Source organism: Rousettus aegyptiacus, unplaced genomic scaffold (genome assembly GCF_014176215.1).
Source record: "Rousettus aegyptiacus isolate mRouAeg1 unplaced genomic scaffold, mRouAeg1.p scaffold_m13_p_13, whole genome shotgun sequence".
NCBI classification, from domain to species: domain Eukaryota; kingdom Metazoa; phylum Chordata; class Mammalia; order Chiroptera; family Pteropodidae; genus Rousettus; species Rousettus aegyptiacus.
In genome coordinates, this window is record NW_023416288.1 from 49595400 (window position 1) to 49612071 (window position 16672).

The following is a 16672-nucleotide window of genomic DNA, read 5'->3' on the forward strand; positions in this document are numbered from 1 at the left end:
CCAGCAGAAACCTCCCTTTGTTCTGCAGGTTTCCTCCCCGCCTGGTCACCTGGCCGCAGGGCGGATCAGCACCTTGCAGTCTCTGATTGTGGCCTGATTGACATTTTAATTCTCCTGCCTCCTCCCTACATTAGGCTCAATCTCTTATTTTCGCAGATACTTGGCCAAACATTTGCCCGTCTTGTCCTTCGATGGGATGGATTCCCTCCCCCAACCACTCCCCCCCCACCCCCACCCCCCATTCCTCACTGAAATTGCAGGTCATGCAGGGTTCTTCCCTATGGCTCCCCAGTTTAAGTGTCTGTAGGATCTGTCGATTGTCTTCGGCATAATTATTAAACACAGTGTTTGGTTAGCTCTCGGGTAACCTAGATGACTCCAGGCTGTGTGCAGGGAAAAGTGAACGCTGGTGGCTGTCCCTTAGAAGCCCTGCTCGCAGGGCCGGCCTTTGTCCTCTTGAATTCTTTTGCTTTTGGAACATTCCTATGCTGACGAGGTTGTTTGTGCGCCCAGAGCTCTGACCTCCTCGGACTCAGCTTGCCCAGACTGTTTGTACAAATGCCGTGACTGCGGGCGGACACCCGCTTTTCTCCTGGGAGTCTTGATTGCAGGAGCTGTGCAGGCAGAGAGGGTGCCTGTGTGACCAGCCCACGATCAAAACGCTGGGCTCTGAGACTTAAACGGGCTTCGCTGGGCAGAAACGCTGCCCACGTGTTCCTGAGCGACACCTCACGGGGTGGGAGAGGGGGGAGAACGTAGGAAGCCTGCACCTGGATCGTCCCAGGGTCCACCTGGTGTCTCATGCATGTCTCGTGGGCAGTGCCGTGTGTCCTTTCGCTATAATAAAACTTACCCCTGAGCATGGCTGTGCGGTGGCTCCCGCGGGTCCTCCTCGGTGTGGGTGCTTGTGAGACCGAGCTCTCTGAACTCACGTTCCCGCTTCTGTTAGGGCCTGTTCGGGTTCGCCATGAACTTAAACATCCACGATTCACATTGTATCCAGCAGTTTTTGGTATTTTTTTTCCCATGGGACAGTTATTCAGGGGTTTACATGGCATCATATTGTTGGACGGCCTCGCTCTAGACAAAAAATTTATTTTTCCCGACACGATCGCATCTTGGTGTGAGGTCATCTTCTTCTTGATATTTCCAAACAGTCAAAAAAATTTTTTTTTTTCTTTTTAAATCCAATTCTCCAAGTGTCAAGCATTTGCCTTTTCAGTCTGAATTGTCAGGAGTGAGGGGCCGAGACGCAGCTTCCCTCATCCTTTGCTCCGGGGCAGCAGACCTGCCGTCCCAGGACCAGCCTCTGAGAGTCTGTTTTCAGCAAATCCAGACCCAGAGAGGAGAGGCTGGGGGTGGGAGCAGGCTGTGGGTCTGCTGTGGGCTCGGTCTTCACCGCCTCCCCAGTCAAGGGTTTTCCCTGGGATGACTAAGTGAGAAGCTGGGAGCAGTAGAGTTAATCACCGTCTCTGCTCGGGAGGAGCCGTGACCCCGTTCAGGAGGAGCTGCAGGCGTGAGCACCCCGGAGGAGAGGCGCGGGGAGATGCGCTCACTCCTGGCCGTTTGTTTTCGTCTCTTTTCTGAGGGAGGAGGAGGCGAGGCAGCCGGTGGGGGAGAGAAAGCACAGATTCTCTCCTCCGGGCAGCTGGGTTCTGGAGTCACCCAGGTCCAACACCGGCCTCATGGCGCCTGGCGCAGGGCCCCCAGGTCCCGCCACAGTGCAGGCTTTCCTGGCTTCCTGGGGTCTTCGGCCCGGGGCCGTGGGGTCAAGGACAAGGGCTCCCTGGGCTGGGCCACCTTGGGGTAGAAGGACAGGAGCGATGCCCTTTGGGACTGACTGTAATGGGCCCTCTTCTCCTGCAAACCATCCACTGTCCCTTCCCGCCTGCTCTGACAGCCTGCCCGTGGCCTGGCGCCCCGAACGCACGGGCTCACCTCCGTGGGTCGGTCGGAGGCTTTTCCAGTAACACAGACGCAGGGGGGCCAGAGATGTCAGAAACAGCAGAACCCAGACACTCAGCCAGCCCGGGGACAGAGAAGCAAAGCTGTGGGCACCAGAGCGACGTTGCCGTCTGTGCTCTGTCCCCAGCCTCCTCACTGACACAGGGCCACGCTGCACCCCGTCACCCCTAAGTCCGCAGCTGCTGGAGGGGCCTGAGGAAGGAGCACTGTGCGTGGGGGCGGCGGGTCTCGGCGCGCACGGAAACCCCTCCCGTCCGGCCTCAGCGACCCCGTCGGAACGGCGACCCCACGGCTTGGGGAGGTCGGGGAGGCCCTTGCCGCCCCGCACGCGCTCGCCGTGAGGATCCGTTTATCCTTATTTCAGCGTTTGTCGTTGGTCCCCACTAGTCCAGAACACAGTGTCTGCTTCTGCTTGCTCGGTGCCCCCGTCCGTGGTGACGGGTGTCCAGCTCCGTGCAGAACGGAGGACGCTCTTTTCGATGGACCGTCTCCCTGTTGTGCATCGCCTTGGCTCTGCCCGCCTGCCCTCCTCCCCGGCCCCCCGGCCGTCAGCATGTCTCTTTTCAAGAGGCGCGGGTGCAGCCTGCTGAATTCTTCTGGACTCGGGGTGCCGTGGAGCTCGCTGGCCCCCAGGAGGGGGCGCTATTACAGCAGTTCTCTGTGAAGTCATAGCTCTGGGACCTACAAGCCCCAGTGCTGATGGCAGCAAAGGCTGCGAAAGAAGCTGCCAGGGCCAGCAGGGCCTGTAGCAGGGGCCAGAGTGACCTGGATGACTCAGTCTCTCCCGGATCCCGGAGCAGGCCTGTGATGGAGAGAGTCCTGGACCGGCCTCCGGCTTCGGGGCCTGCAGTCAACCCTGCCCTTCCCTGAACTCACCCGGCAGATGCCACCCCCTCGGTCACGGCCTGGGGAGAGGCTGAACGGGGAGCAGGGCTGGCTCAGGGAGCGTGAGCCCCTCCCGCATTTCCCTTGGTGACCCTCGCAGGTCCGGGTGCCCAGCGCCCGGCTGGCCCTCCCGCAGGACACCCCACAGCTCGGCTGTTTTGAGCTGAGCTTTGTTGTCCGTGGTAAGGTGACGGGGAGGACGTTGAGGCCCGGATCGGGCTCCCGAGGCCGCAGGACCCTCTGTTTTAGTGACATCGAAAAGTGCTACGGCCAAGCCAAGCGTGAGCCCTCTCTCCCATCTGCAAAACCTTCCTTTCAAAGCCACATCAGGAGCTTTATGGAAGTTCCAGAAGGGCAGGGTGGAGGCGGAGGCTGTGGAGACCCTCCCGTTTGCCCCAGGCGGGCGCCGGGCCCGCAGGCCTCTGCCCCTGAGCTCCCGACGCCCGAGGGCCGGCACGTCCTGGTGACGGCAGGTGCATCCGAGTCCCGTCTGGCAGCTCTGCAACCAGTCGGGCTGTTTTTGCCAGTGGGTGGGTGCGGATGATTACTTTGGCCCTTCAATAAATGCGAGTGTTTGCTGTTATCCGGTGAGCGAGGGTGAGCGCACCAATGGGCTCTCAGTCCCCAGGACCTGCGCAGCCAGCTCCCTTTGCGGGCCGCACACACCTGTCAGCTGACAGTGACACCCCTCGGACCCTCGCTGTGCGCAGAGGGCAGCAGGAAACCACTAAGAGGTGATGCTCTGCGGTGCGCTCGGCCGCCCCCATCTCCACGCAGGTGTCGGGAGGTGGGCCGGGGCCTCCGCCCTCAGCTGCCGTGTGCCGTTAGGGGTGGGGCAGGTGGCCGGCCTGGTGGGAGCCGCCCCGCACAGGAAACCAGGAAACGGGAGAGCCGACACACACCGCCGACCCCTCGGCCATTTCCCAGCTACGGAAATAGGGCATCAGCCTAGATAACGTAGGGCCTTTTGGTCCCTAACATCTTACAGTCCCTCGTCGGTGGCGGTGGCTGTCCCCTCCGACGGGAGGCCCACCTGCCCCACTCGCCACAACGCCTGTCCAGACGGGAGCCCCCAGGACACGCAGATGTGGAAGGAGTCCAGCGCCATCTGCACCCTCAAGGCAAAGAGCCTGAGGACCCGGCTCCCGGGTCCCAGGCCCGGGGGCGACCCCCTGCCCCCAAGTCTCAGGGTGGCTTTGAGGACCTGCTATGCCAGATATTAACTGTTGGGACCTCATAAAAGATAAAAGAGAGAAAGAGATGCGGGGAGGAGAGAGAGAGGGGAAGGAGAGGGGAGCCCGCTGTGCTGGGTCTGGCAGAGGCGGGGACGGACTCAGGACTCCAGCCTCCCTGCCGTCACCTCCATCACCTCCGCGGCCCACAGTCTGCCCCACTGACAACTTCGTATGGGGAAGGCTGGTGAGTGAGGAAGAAGGCGGGGCACAGGACGCTGGGTGCCCAGGAAGAGGAGACGGCTGACTGAGCATCCTCCTCAGGGTGCGGCTGGCTGAGACCCTTGGCAGCAGGAGAGGGTGTCGCTCCTCTCCTGGTATGAAAGCCTGGGTACCACTCCGGCAGCCCTACTCACCCAGGAGGCCACCGCCGTCTGCTGCCCCGCGTCTGCAAGGTGGCACCGGGGACAGGGGGCCGCAGCAGGGAGCCCCCAGTCAGCAGGAGCTGGGCTAGAGCAGACTCCAGGTGGATGTGCGCGTCAATGTGGGTGGGCCGGGGGGTCTCAGGGGCCCCCTCACCGCTGTCCGCCGTCCCCGGGCCCACGGACATCCGTCTGGAGGAAAAGTTGGCAGGTTTTCACAGATTTCACTGGAGCTGGGGACTGGCAGAGGCCTCTGGCCACAGGGCAGCATCTCTGGCCCTCTCGAGGGGCGAGGGGTGTCGGGTCAGGGCGCCTGCCGCTGCAGAGCCCCTGGCCGCCCCCTCATCCTCCTCCCACGGACTCAGGCTGTGGACCAAGCCGCGCCTGCATCGCCCCCCTGTCCACCCTCAGCTTCCAGCCCATGACCCCATGGTGGCCCCGCCGCGGCTCTTCCCACGGCCTCTTTCCCTCCAGGGCCCTCAGGTGACCGGTCAGAACCTGTCCCGCTGCCCGCGGCAGCTGCTCCCCAGCTGGACTCGGGGACACCCCTCTGCCCCAGCGGTCACTCCGCCCTGCGCTGCCTGGTCAGTGCCCCCTCCCGGGGGAAGGGTCTCCGGGGAAAGGGCTGCTGGGAGGAGCTGAGCTGGAGCCAGGGAACCAGGCAGAAGGAAGAGGAAGTTGGAAGAGCGCCAGGCTGCAATTTCTCAGCATCCAGCTGGACCAAGGGGCCCCTCTGGGGCTTCTCCGCCCGCCACCCACCTGCGGATAGCCGGGCTCTGTGTGTGCGGCGGCCAGGGCAGGGAGGGGCAAGGGTCTGCCTGTGCCACGAGTGGGTGCACCCCGGCGTGTGCGTTCTGAGTAGAACGAGTGTGTGTGCGCTTCCCTTCTCTGACCTGCCTGGTCATCGACCCAGGACCGAAGACCTCAGAAGGGCCCCTTCGCTTCAGCTTCAGCTGTTTTCTGGGAAGTTGCGAGCTGCGGTCAGACCCTCCCCCTCCCACCCCTTCCTCCTTCAGCTCTTCTCCCGCCCACCCACCCGCAGGTCCTCAGCTCCTGCCTGTCGCTGAGCTGTGCTGTCTGTGTGAGCTCCCAGGAGACAGCAGGTGAGCAGAGCCCTCACTGCGGGACCCATCGACCTCTCTCTCTCTCTCCCTCTCTCTCTCTCTCTCTCTCTCTCTCTCTCTCTCTCTCTCTCTCTCTCTCCCCCAGACCAGTCCCCAAAGCCCCCATCCGGTCTCGCATGCCATGCTCCCGCCATTCCTGGGCCCCATAGGATTTTCTGGGGAGGGAGGGACGTGCCAGCTAGACAATGTGACCCTAGAGAAATGGCTGGGGAGGGAAGAAGGGCATGTGCCTGGCCGTGCTGGCCATCGCTCTCCTTCCCCGGTGCCTCACGCCTTTTTTACGGTGCAGGGGCTGAGGCTCAGGTGGTTTGGTGATGAGAGGCCCTTTGAGAGTGAGGCCTGAAGGCGGAGGGTCCAGAATGGAGAGGGGACACATGGTCCTGTCAGCTCAGCCCCAGGGGCAGTGAGAGGGACCGGGCAGAGAATCGCGTCCGGGACAGCAGGGAGAGCCCCGCTGCCTTGCGTCGGGGTGGTGCGGCAGAGGGACCTTCCCGGGGCTGGCCTGACTCCGAGGGAGAGCAGGGGGCTGGACTGACCTGGGGGCTGGAGTGGGGTGCAATCCCCATGGGGCTCAGAGAGAGCTGGAGCCCAAGGCACACTCAGGGCTGCAACGCATGCTGCTCCCGGGCCCCAAGGGGAGATGTGGCTGGAAGCTGGGCTGGGCTTCCTCGCACGTGTGGGGGAACAAGTCTGAGCCTCCTCCTGCGTCTGCAGAATTGTCAAGCACCTGTCCTTTCCGCCCAAAGGGAGGCCAGGTAGGCGAGAGCGTGGAACTGCTCTCAAAAGTACATAGAATACAAACGGAAAGACTTTTAGGGTTACCGTTATTGCTGCTGTTATTAGAACTGTTATTCATGATATTACGATTCAGTAACAGTGATACTCAAGGACGGTGTCCATTAGAGTGACCTGTAGAGGATTTCTTTTGGGATTAGGCAAGTTGATTCTCATGTGCACATGGAGAAGTAATCTAGCAAAAATGGCCACGAGAAACAAACAAATAACATGGGAGGGTGTGTCGTGAAACAGCTCAACTAAATGCTCAACTTCCTATGGATCAACGCTGAAACGTGAAAACCCGAGAGCCTAAAACCCCTCAGGAGAAAACACAGAATTGTTCTATAATCGCGAAATGGGAAAGTCCTTTTTAAGTATGACATAAAACCCAGAGATTATTTTTCAAAAGATGGAAAACTTTGATCGCATAACGATCCAAGTGAAGTAAGAAAAGAAATCAGAGATTGGAAAGAAATATTTGGAACGCGTGTCACAGACGGTAAGTTTTTTGAAGACACGAAGAACTCTAAAGACCAAAACGAAACAAAATGAATCGAGGAGGAAGCCAGATACGAATGGAGCACTCACAAAAGAAGAAAAAAGATGGCTCTCACACACATGAAAAGAGACAGACTTCACTCATCATAGGAGAACTACGGATTGAAACTATACCGAGGTAGTCAGAGGAAGCAGATCTGTGGTCGCCTGGGGCCAGGAGTGGGGGTTTCCTTGGAAGGGGACATTTGGGGACTTTTTTGCAACATAGAAATGTTCTATATCTTGATTGTAGTCGTGGTTGCACAAATGTACAAATGCGTCAAAATCGTTGAGATATACCTTTAACGGGGGGGGGCATTTTATTGCATAAAGTCGATTAGAATCTACAATGAAATGTGTTTTTCCTGATACACATTTGAAAAAGATGCAGAAGTTTGCTGATACCCTCGCTGGCCATGGGCATGGGGCAGTGGACACTCTTCAACCTCACTCCTGCATGGAAGGCAATGTCTATTAAAATTACAAACGCACGTTCTCATTGACTTGCTGTTTGGAAGAAAAAAAAATAAATAGGCCACTGTTTAACAAAAAAATTATGCATTTGGACGATGGAATACTATGCAGCTTATACGAATGAGCGAGGAGGCGTTTTAGGGGCCGACGGAGGATTATTTGCAAAACATGGCTCTGTGAACGAATCATGGTGCAGGAGAGTGTGTGTAGTACCCCGCCATGTGTGGGAAAAGCGGGGAGACAGAATATTTTACACGGTTTTATACGCAAAAAAAAAAAGTCTTTGTAGGATATATGAGAACATGGTAATATTAGCTTCTTTCTGGAAGGCGACGAGGAGGCCGGGCGAGGAAGGTGGGAGTGTTTTAAAGGTATGCGTTTTCACAGCTGTTGAAATTTTTAACCATAGGAAACGATTATGTGTAAATATACAGTTGGCCCTTGAACAGTGGGGGTTTATGGCAGTCAAAAATCCACGCGTTAACTTTCGACTCCCCCAGAACTTAACTATTAAGAGCCTACTGTTGACTGGAGGCCTTGCCGATGACACAAGCAATCGGGTAACACAGATTTTGTACGTTATGTGTATTATATGCTCAATTCTTACTGTATAGTAGGCTAGAGAAAAGAAACTATTCTTAAGAAAAACACAAGGAAGAGAGATTATACTCACAGTGTTTATTGAAAGAAATCCGCGTGTAGGCGGACGCACACAGTTTGAACCCGTGTTGTTCGGGGGGCACCTCTGTATATGAAGTCGCTGAAGGTGATAATTCAGATTCCTTTTCTGGGGGGTCCAACCTGAGACTCAGGCGAACCGTATCGGACCATTTTGGCGAGAGACCCCAGAGGCGACTGGGGTTTGCACCCGCAGTCAGGGTCTCTGCGACCTTGACCCCTACATCAGGAGAGCCCTTGGGATCTTGACAAGGAGACTGTTTTTCTTCTGTATTCCTTGTTGCCTTACTGACTTTCCAGACCTCCCTCCTGTGCGTCTTCTCCCCAGTGGGCAGGATGGCCCAAAGCACGGTGACCGTGAATGGAGCTGACATGGCCTCAGTGCAGTCCCCGGCCACCCACGTCCACATCCACATCCACCAGGAGTCGGCTCTGGCACAGCTGAAGGGGCTCTGTGCTGGCCTTCGGAGCGCAGGGCCCCCCAAGGCTGGCATGCCCTACGGACGGCTGGCACTAGGGGTAAGCGTGGGCTGGAGAGGCGGCTGAGCGCGGGGACACGGAGGGCAGTAACTCTCCTTCGATAGAAAAGGAGGGAAAAAGGGAAAAGGGAAAAAATGAAAGTGGGCTGAGTCCCCATGAGAGCTCAGTGATTCTATCCCATCTCGTTTGGGAGTGGGAGGTTTCGGACGTTTCCCCACAGACTCGGATGGGAAGGAGTGGTGGGGCTCTTCTGCGAGGCAGTGGGGTCCTTCCCAGCCAGAGGCGTCGGAGGCGGTTAATTTGGTTTCATCAAACCCCTGTAGACTGAGGGCCAGCAGATGAGGCCATGGGGTGGGCACTACGGGAAGACTACAGAAAGCATCCCTGGGCTGTCCCCAGACAGTGCTCAGCATCCTCCCGAAGGGACCAGGCAATTACACAAATGCCTAGAACTAAAGGTAGATCAGGTGACGTCCTTGGGAGGCGGGACAGCGTCCTGCGGGAAGTGACATCTGAGCCAGACCCTGAATGGAGAAGAGGTGGGTCTAGACCCTAAGGGGAAGAAAAGGCCCTGCAGGGGAAGAGAATGGCAGGACCAGAGAAGCCAGAGTGTGCAGGGTGGGTTCTGGCAGGGTAAAGAGAATGGGACTCGTGGCTCGCTGGACCGAGAAACGCAGACCAGGGCCACATTGCTGAGAGCCCCGAGTGACAAGGTGACGCGTCTGTCCTGAATGAGGACGACGAGCGGGAACCCGGGCTTCAGGCTGCCTCTCAGCCAGGAGCCGTCCAGGTGGGAAGTCCGGGCGGTCTGCACCTTTGTGGTCCCAGCGGAAATGATGAAGAGTCCAGATCCCGTGTCGGGGTGGTCCCTACGACCAGGGAGGGAGTAGGCCTGGGGTACCAGGGAGGGGAGGAGTCTGAGGACATGCTGAGGCTCGGAGCGTGGGCGGCTGGGTGTTGGCGCCCTGGAAGGCCGGAGAGGCGGATGCTGGGTGTGTGGATGGGGCGAGGGACTTGAATGTGACGAATCCGAGACGGCGGAAGGACACACGGGGAGCGGTGTCCGAGATGCTGGGAGAGGTGGATTCTCCGGAGAGTGCGCGCTGAGTCGGGGGTAGCTGTGCACCACGTTTGTTGGGGTGCGCAACTAACTCCCCGAAGAAGCCAGTCCCCGCGGGCTGTCGGCCAACCACGCTCCTGTCTTGCTGGGGGTCTTCGCGGCCCACCCCGCCCACGGAGATGCAATTCCCAAGGGGAACCGTCAGCCGAGATGACGGAGTGCGCCGTTCAGGAGAAAGCAATGCAAGATAAGAGCCCGGCATGCCGGCGGGACCGGGGAGAACAGCACATGCGGCTTCAGGGATGTTAAAGAGACAGAACCTTCCAGAATCAGAGCAGCAGAGAGGTCAAGGCAGAGAGGAAAAGGAGAGGAAAGGCCCCTAGCTGGGGGCGGGGCGGCTGCTCCGGGGCCTGTGGGCTCGTGGGAAGGGGTCTGACTTTTTGCCCTCTCCGCAGGTGACGCAGATATTGCTGGGGGCTGTGAGCTGTGCTCTTGGGGTGTTCCTGTACTTCGGGCCCTGGACCGAGATGCGCGGCACGGGCTGTGCCTTCTGGGTGGGGCTCGTGGTGAGTAAGGGAGGTGCCGCGAGCTTGGTTATGGGCCAGGAGCGAGTGAGTTTCTTTGGGTCCGGGTCAGGGGTCTGGGGAAGAGACCAGAGACTCGGCATCTGAATGCCCCCTGCTTTCGGGGGCCAGCCCCAAAGCCCGTCACCCTCCGCGTCCAGATTGGGAAGCGGGGGGCTGCGGTGCGGGGTCTCGTCCATATGCCAGGTTACCTTGCCTGACCTCGGGGCTGAGCTTCCAGTGGGCTCTTCTGGGAACTGTTGGGGGACGGGCGAGGGAGGTCATTTCAGGGGCGTATGTGGGAGGCCTTCCGGTACCTTCTCTCCCCAGGCCATTGCAGCAGGGGCCGGGGCCATCGCCCACGAGAAGCGCCGAGGCACCCTTTCCGTGAGTCTGAGGGGTCTGCTGTCTCCCCCTTGTCCTCCGCCCCCTCCCAGGTCGCGGGTCCCCCTTTCTGCCTTCTCCCCTCAGGGTCCCTGTGTCCTGAGCTCTTTCCCGGTTGTGGGGGGTGGGGTGCGCGGTGTCTCCTGGACCGGGCAGCTGGGGAAGAGGAGACAGGTTTGAGGCCGGGACCCCACGTCCCCGCGATCCACGGATGGCGTCTGCATCCTTCCCCCCTCCCCCCAGGGCTGGGTGTCAGGCCTGCTCACCCTGGCCGGCATCGCCACGGCCCTGGCCGCCCTCGTCCTCTGTGTAAACGACATCCGGTGGCGGTGGTTCGGCTACATGGACACCGACCGCCTGTGCGACCGCTCGCCCTCTGCCACGACCTCCGAGTACGGATGGGGGCCGGGATGGAGGCAGCAGGGCAGTTACGGACACCCGTCGTGGCTGGAGAATGAGTGCAGGGAATACCTGGAAATGCTGACGGTGAGGACGGAGACGGGCGTCCCCGGGGCCGGCGCCGCGCGCAGCCCCCACAGGACTGGGTGCTGGAGGCCCGGGGCGGGGGCTGTTTGAGCTGGGACCTCGTCCCCGGCCTTCGGCTCAGGAGGTTCTCACTTAAGCCGGAGACACTCCGAGCCCCTCGGGGGAGGAAGATTCTCAGGGACACGTTAAGAGCAGGTCTCGGGGCCACCGCGCGTCTGTGCGGGTGAGGTCTTCCGAGGGCCGGACGGGGCTGGATGTCCAAGACGACTCAGCTGGTAGTTGCTGGCGGCTCTCGGCTGGGAACGGAGCCGGGACGGGCAGGCCGAGGGCCTGCGGTGGCTTCCGAACCATGCGGCTTGTGCTTCTCGGGGCGCGGCGACTGGGCTGCGGCACGGGGCGTCCCACCGCCAGCACCCTGAGAGACAGGAGGGAAGCAGCCAGCCCAGCGAAGGGCGACTCTGCGATGAGCGTGATGTCGCTTCGACAGCGCAGCGCCGATCAGAGCCGTCACACAGGGCAGAGCGACGGAACCCCCTGCTCAGAGGGGGTGCTCAGGTCACACTGCAGACAGCGGTCGGGGGAAGCCGTGGAGTCGGGAAACACGGCCTGCTCTGCAGGCGTTAGTTGGACTGATTGTGATCCCGTGTGAGTGCGTGTGTGTGTATGTGTGTATATGAGTATGTGTGTGAGTGTGTGTTTGTGTATGTGAGTATGAGTGTGAGCGTGTGAGTGTGTGCGAGCGTGTGAGTGTGAGCGTGAGTGTGTGAGTGTGTGTGAGTGTGAGCGTGTGTGTGTGAGTGTGTGTTTGTGTATGTGAGTATGAGTGTGAGCGTGTGAGTGTGTGCGAGCGTATGAGTGTGAGTGTGAGCGTGTGTGTGTGTGTGAGTGTGAGCGTGTGCGTGTTAGTGTGTGCGAGCGTGTGTGTGAGTGTGAGCGTGTGCACGGGACAAGGCGGCAGCCAGAGTCGGAGGGCTCGACTCCTGACTCTCGTTTTCCTCCCTTTCCAGAACTTGTTCCTAGGAGTCCGCGTCCTTCTCCTGACCACCTGCGCCCTGCTGACCATTGTGTCCTTGGCCTCCCTGGGCTTGGGACTCCGAAGCCTGTGTCGCCACGGCATCCAGGCCCTGGTGAGCTGTCAGGGAGGCGCTGGGGGAAGGGCCTGGCTGATCCAAGGTCATGTTCCGGGTCTTCAGCTTCTCCCCAGGGCCGGGCTCCGCCTTCCACGGTCTGGGGACTGTGCCGCCTCGGCGTCCTGGGTTCTGTCCTCTGACTCTCTGTTCTTCTCCACTCTCATCCCCCGCCCCCCCGTTTCCGCCCTAGCTCTTTGTCCGGCACCCCTTCCTCTGTCACCTTTCCCTTCCCCTCTCTCTTTCCTTTTCCTGATTTCCAGTTCAGGGAAACTAACTCTGCCCCATCCTTTTTTTTCCCCCCCTGAGAATTGGTTTTCCCATTAAAATTGGTTTTTCCTCCTAGAATTGGCTTTTCCCCTGCCATTTTTAGGCTGAGGACGAGTCAACGAAGAAGCTGCTGGGGGAGAATTCAGTGCCTCCTTCCCCCTGCAAGGAGAAGACCAAAGCTACCATCGTCGTGTGAGCAGCCGAGGACCCTGCCCGGATGCCCGCGTGGCCCCCCAGAGCGGCGCGGCCCTGTGGAGACGACGGTAGACGCTCCCAGGGCCCGTCACTGCCCTGTCCCTCACACTCGCCTCGCCTTCGGCCACTGTCCAGCTCGTCCTCACCTGCTTGCTGCCCCCACCCTGCGGCCTCAGCTCAATGAATGAGTATCGGCTCACTTCCCCCCAGTGCTGATTAAACAGAAACAGCTGCACGAAATAATCTGAAACATAAAGGACGTGGGCTCCCTTCGTTTAAACACATGGCGAGCTGTAAAAGGCCTTTGGGTGTGTCGATTCGTGGGGAATTACATGAGAGCTGACTTATGACAGAGAAACAAGATCTCGATACGACTAAATCTAATTATGTTCTGCTCTATACTCCAAGTGGCAGGAGTTCTTTAGGATCCCCTTCCATTCAGTGTAAAGGGAAAATGACTCTTATATGCCTAGAATCTTTTTGCCAGCAGAGATTGTCTTTGGAGTCTGTGACCTTGACCTGAAGATTTGCAGAACTATGCGAATGAAGCACGGAGCAAGATTCCTCCCTCCCTCCCGCCTCTCTCTTTCTCTCTTCTCCTTCCCTCCCTCCCTCCCTCCCTTCACAGTAGTGCCGGTTCTTCCTCCATGACACACCCCTATTATTCTTCACTTTCTGATCAATTTGGTTTCTTTGCTTTTTTCATTTTCTTTACACATATAAATACACAGATGTGAGAAGTTCCACAGGGTGAGAAAGCAGGTGACGGTCTGTAGAATTAAGAAGCGACAGCGATTCTGGCTTTTTTCCCCGATTCCCGCATAGCAGGCAGCCTTGTCTCTCCGCTATGACTTTGAAATCTCTGCGAGGCGGGTTTCGTTCCTTCGCAGGCACACCAGCAGCAGGAGTGGGCAGCTGCCGTGGGATCGCAGTACCAGGCCAGACGTCCTGAGCAGGGCCAGGAGCCCCTGCCAGGTGTCAGGGGCTTCAGTCGACTGTATGGTATGCATGGGTCCAGTGGGTCATTAAGTATTGCCGTGTAGGTACAGGCTCACTAAAAGAGCGAACACGCGGGCAGAACTGGTCTTAAAGCAGACAAGCTCAGCATCCCCGCATTTACCCGCTGCACAATACTGCCCCAAGAGCTTCAGACGGGAGAGGGCAGAACTGAATATCTTAGCAGAGACCGAATGGCCCACGAAGCCTGAAATAGTTACTGCCAGGCCTTATACAGAAGACGTATGCCATCCCCTGGCCCCTGGCAGAGGGAGCACGGTGGCCCCTGGCAGAGGGAGCACGGTGGCGGGAGAGAGCGGAGCTTGCCGGGAGTGCAGGCTCTCTGCTCCGCCCTCGAATTTGCATGGCTGCTCTGTGCTGCATTTTGAGAAGCTGGGCCATGGACGATGATCCATGACTGTGACATCTAGGTGGCTTGCCGGGGAGAATTCAGACATGGAATAAGGCCCCTTGAATTTAATCTTTGCTTCAATTCTTGCTCTGAACTTGTTAACCTTGAAGTTTTTTTTTTTTTTAAAGCATTTTGGTGATAAGGAACATGGGGGGGTGTTTGTGTTGGGGGTGGGGGGTGGGGGGAGATGGCGGGTGGGTTGGGGGGTGTAAGAAAGGCAGTGGTAACTTTCTTCCTTAGAGATTAGAAACTAATGTGACTCATTTCTGTGCTTCGGTGTTTCTAGTTGGCCCTTTCAGTCCTTTTATGGCCAGGCCAGAGAGAAATTCTTTTCATTTTTCATCGTGGTAGATAAAGATGAACTCGGCTCCCCTTCCCTTTTGTTTATTTTTATTTTTATTTTTTTTCTGGCATGAAATGACCTCTTAAATGTCAGTCTGGCAACTTCTCTTTTTAAAACCCCCAAAGTTTCTAAGTCTCTGAGGGAAGCAGGTCTCCTCTCCCCGCTGCCTCATTTCCCGGGTTCCAGGCGCCCCTGCACCCCCCTTTCCTCGCCCCGCAGAGCGTCCTTTCAAGTTTCCAAACCTTTGCTTATTTGCAGGACGTCAAACGTCAGACGTCCGGCGTCTTCTCCCCCGGCTTTTGTTTAGTTAGAAAACCCAGCAGCTGGTTGTGTGTTTGCACAACTCAGTCTAGGCAGCGAAGCTGTGTGTAGACATTTGGAACTGGCTTCTGACCCTCCCGCGGGGTCCAGCAAATCACCCCAAACCTACATACACATGTAGTTCATTCACAGAAGGGTTTAAAACCGTGGCGAGTATAAACAGGAAATGGCTCTGTTATTTTTCTTTCCTCCCATGGATGTCTGCTGCGTTTCGTCTCTGCCCCATCTCCCGGTTGGGTGCTGGGTCCGGTACCATCAGAACCGCGTTCCAGATCCCACAACCCGGTCATTAAAACGGCCTCGGGTTCGGCGTCCCAGACCCAGCCCTGTCCCTTCGGAGCACTGCAGGCGTCAGAGCTCAGCAGGCCCTCTCAGGGCGGGGCAGGCTGCTGGGACTTGGGGGGTCGGTGGGGGTGCGAGGGGCCTGGGGGCGGGCCCGCAGGGGTCGTGGGCGTCGCAGGGAAGGCATGGTCTGTGCTGGGCACGCGACCCCTCCCCCCTTCCCTCCGCTCCGCCCTCCCCCTTCCTGAGGACCCGCTGCAGGAGGCCGCGGAGGTTTGGGGGCGCCTGCGCTTTCTGGGCTCAGCCGGGATCGGCTGCGGTGATGCGGCTGGTGTCTATTTTTTTTTTTTTCCTTAATCTGGGAGACACCTGGGAATCGCCCTGCCCCTCTGCTCGTCAGATATCTGGATCAATCAGGAAAACTCCCTAGAAAAGTATATGCAATGGGAGAACCCCGAAACGGCGGGAGGGCGGGGCTTTCCCGCGGCGGGAAGTCAATCATTGGCTCGCTCTTGCCCCTGGAGCCTGAGGTCCAAAGATGTGCTCAGGCGGAAAATTTGCAGCTAGGTTTTAAGAAAAAGTATCATCTTTGTTAAAAAAAAAAAAAAAAATCCCTTCTGAAATAGGAAGGAGACGTTTAGTAGTGGGTTTTCACCGCTAGGTACTGCTGGGAACTTTTTTTGCATTTACTGGTTTAACTTCCTCTCTCTCCCCCTCTTCACTCCCACCCCAACTCAGGAGGGTTTTTGGTTTTTTTTTCTTTCTTTTTCCTTTATTCTTTTTTTGTGATTTCCCTTGAAATCTTTTCTTAAAAAGCATGTGTAATTTAAACAAATTTTAAAGATAATCAATGTCTTTATCCTCTCTCTGAAAATTACAGTGCCTTTAGAATGCGCCTGGTTACCTGTTCTCGTCTTGGATTTTAGTTCTATCTTGATTGATTTTTATCCCCGTAATGAGATGTTTACATTTTTCATATAGTTGACGTTGGTTAAGGTTTACTGATGTTTTCATTAAAACATTGGGGTGGGGAACATGTTTTCGGAGGACCAGCGGGGCCATCGTCATCCGGGATCTCACAAGCAGGTGGCCACGGCCTTTGTTTGCCTCTTTTCTAGTAGTGGCCCTGGCTTCCCATTTGGGGGCCGACTTTTTCCTCATCGTCTCGCTAAGCGCTCATGGTGGGGCTTCATCTTCAGTTCGGGGGATAAAGCGTGGGGCCCAAACTTAGATCAAGCAGCGGACCATCTTCCCCAAACCCAGTGTGGTTATTTTACGAGTGGACATATGGCCCAAGCCGGTCACGTCAGAGTAAATCTTAGGGTCACCAGACGAGACTCTTCTTACTTTTTATACTGAACTTGAACCTCTAAGGATATGAAGCTGGAGCTGGAGTAGACAGATCGCCCTCACCAGAGGTCCTCCTGCAGGTGCCAAGCACCACTCAGGAGCCTGCTGCTGAGGGGCACCTGCCTTGCAGGTGGGAGCCGAGAGTGGGAGAGACATCACTCCCCAGGATATCGCTTGGGGCCTGAGTGCAGCAGTGCCTGAAGCCAGAGGGAGTCTTCACTGTTTGCTTAAGCCACTTACCTGCAGATAAACAAGTTGTAATTAAGAGGCCGAGGGACTGGGGGGTGGGAACTGGCCTTTGAGTCGTCCGTCCAGGGAGCTCCAGGTCCCGGTTCCCGGCGTACTGACCTTGGAGCGTCCCCAGCTGCG

General features: G+C 57.7%; 2 protein-coding genes across 3 annotated transcripts; one reads left to right on the plus strand and one right to left on the minus strand.

The window, feature by feature from the left end:
* Positions 1-242: 242 nt before the first annotated feature.
* LOC118610673 (transmembrane protein 176A-like) lies at positions 243-5362 on the minus strand. The gene is made up of 3 exons (XM_036230221.1): positions 4439-5362; positions 4233-4357; positions 243-2836 (listed from the first exon to the last, which is right to left on the minus strand). The coding sequence occupies exons 1-3, from the start codon at positions 4630-4632 to the stop codon at positions 2529-2531; spliced, it is 627 nt and encodes a 208-aa protein (XP_036086114.1). The 5' UTR covers positions 4633-5362; the 3' UTR covers positions 243-2528.
* Positions 5363-5480: 118 nt separating this feature from the next.
* TMEM176B (transmembrane protein 176B) lies at positions 5481-12898 on the plus strand. Of its 2 annotated transcripts, none has more exons than XM_016163959.2 (7): positions 5481-5547; positions 8335-8553; positions 10030-10140; positions 10468-10524; positions 10765-11007; positions 12015-12134; positions 12508-12898. In XM_016163959.2, exons 2-7 carry the CDS (start codon positions 8371-8373, stop codon positions 12598-12600), a joined length of 807 nt encoding a protein of 268 aa, XP_016019445.2. In that variant the 5' UTR covers positions 5481-5547; positions 8335-8370; the 3' UTR covers positions 12601-12898. The 2 variants fall into 2 exon arrangements, with proteins under 2 accessions (XP_016019445.2, XP_016019444.2); XM_016163958.2 differs by having other exon boundaries at positions 5487-5547; positions 8363-8553.
* The last annotated feature ends 3774 nt before the right edge of the window (positions 12899-16672 follow it).

What these genes read in the sequence shown, in the direction of transcription:
- LOC118610673 (XM_036230221.1), bottom strand. Translation starts at nt 4,632, where the DNA reads ATGTCCGTGGGCCCGGGGACGGCGGACAGCGGTGAGGGGGCCCCTGAG. An exon ending in AGACGGCGGTGGCCTCCTGG is followed by an intron (nt 4,358 to 4,438) that starts GTGAGTAGGGCT and finishes CAAGGGTCTCAG; the next exon opens with CCAGCCGCACCCTGAGGAGG. An exon ending in AGTTGTCAGTGGGGCAGACT is followed by an intron (nt 2,837 to 4,232) that starts GTGGGCCGCGGA and finishes CTGCCGGGTGAG; the next exon opens with TTCAGGGAAGGGCAGGGTTG.
- TMEM176B (XM_016163959.2), top strand. Translation starts at nt 8,371, where the DNA reads ATGGCCCAAAGCACGGTGACCGTGAATGGAGCTGACATGGCCTCAGTG. An exon ending in CCTTCTGGGTGGGGCTCGTG is followed by an intron (nt 10,141 to 10,467) that starts GTGAGTAAGGGA and finishes TTCTCTCCCCAG; the next exon opens with GCCATTGCAGCAGGGGCCGG. An exon ending in AGCGCCGAGGCACCCTTTCC is followed by an intron (nt 10,525 to 10,764) that starts GTGAGTCTGAGG and finishes CCCTCCCCCCAG; the next exon opens with GGCTGGGTGTCAGGCCTGCT.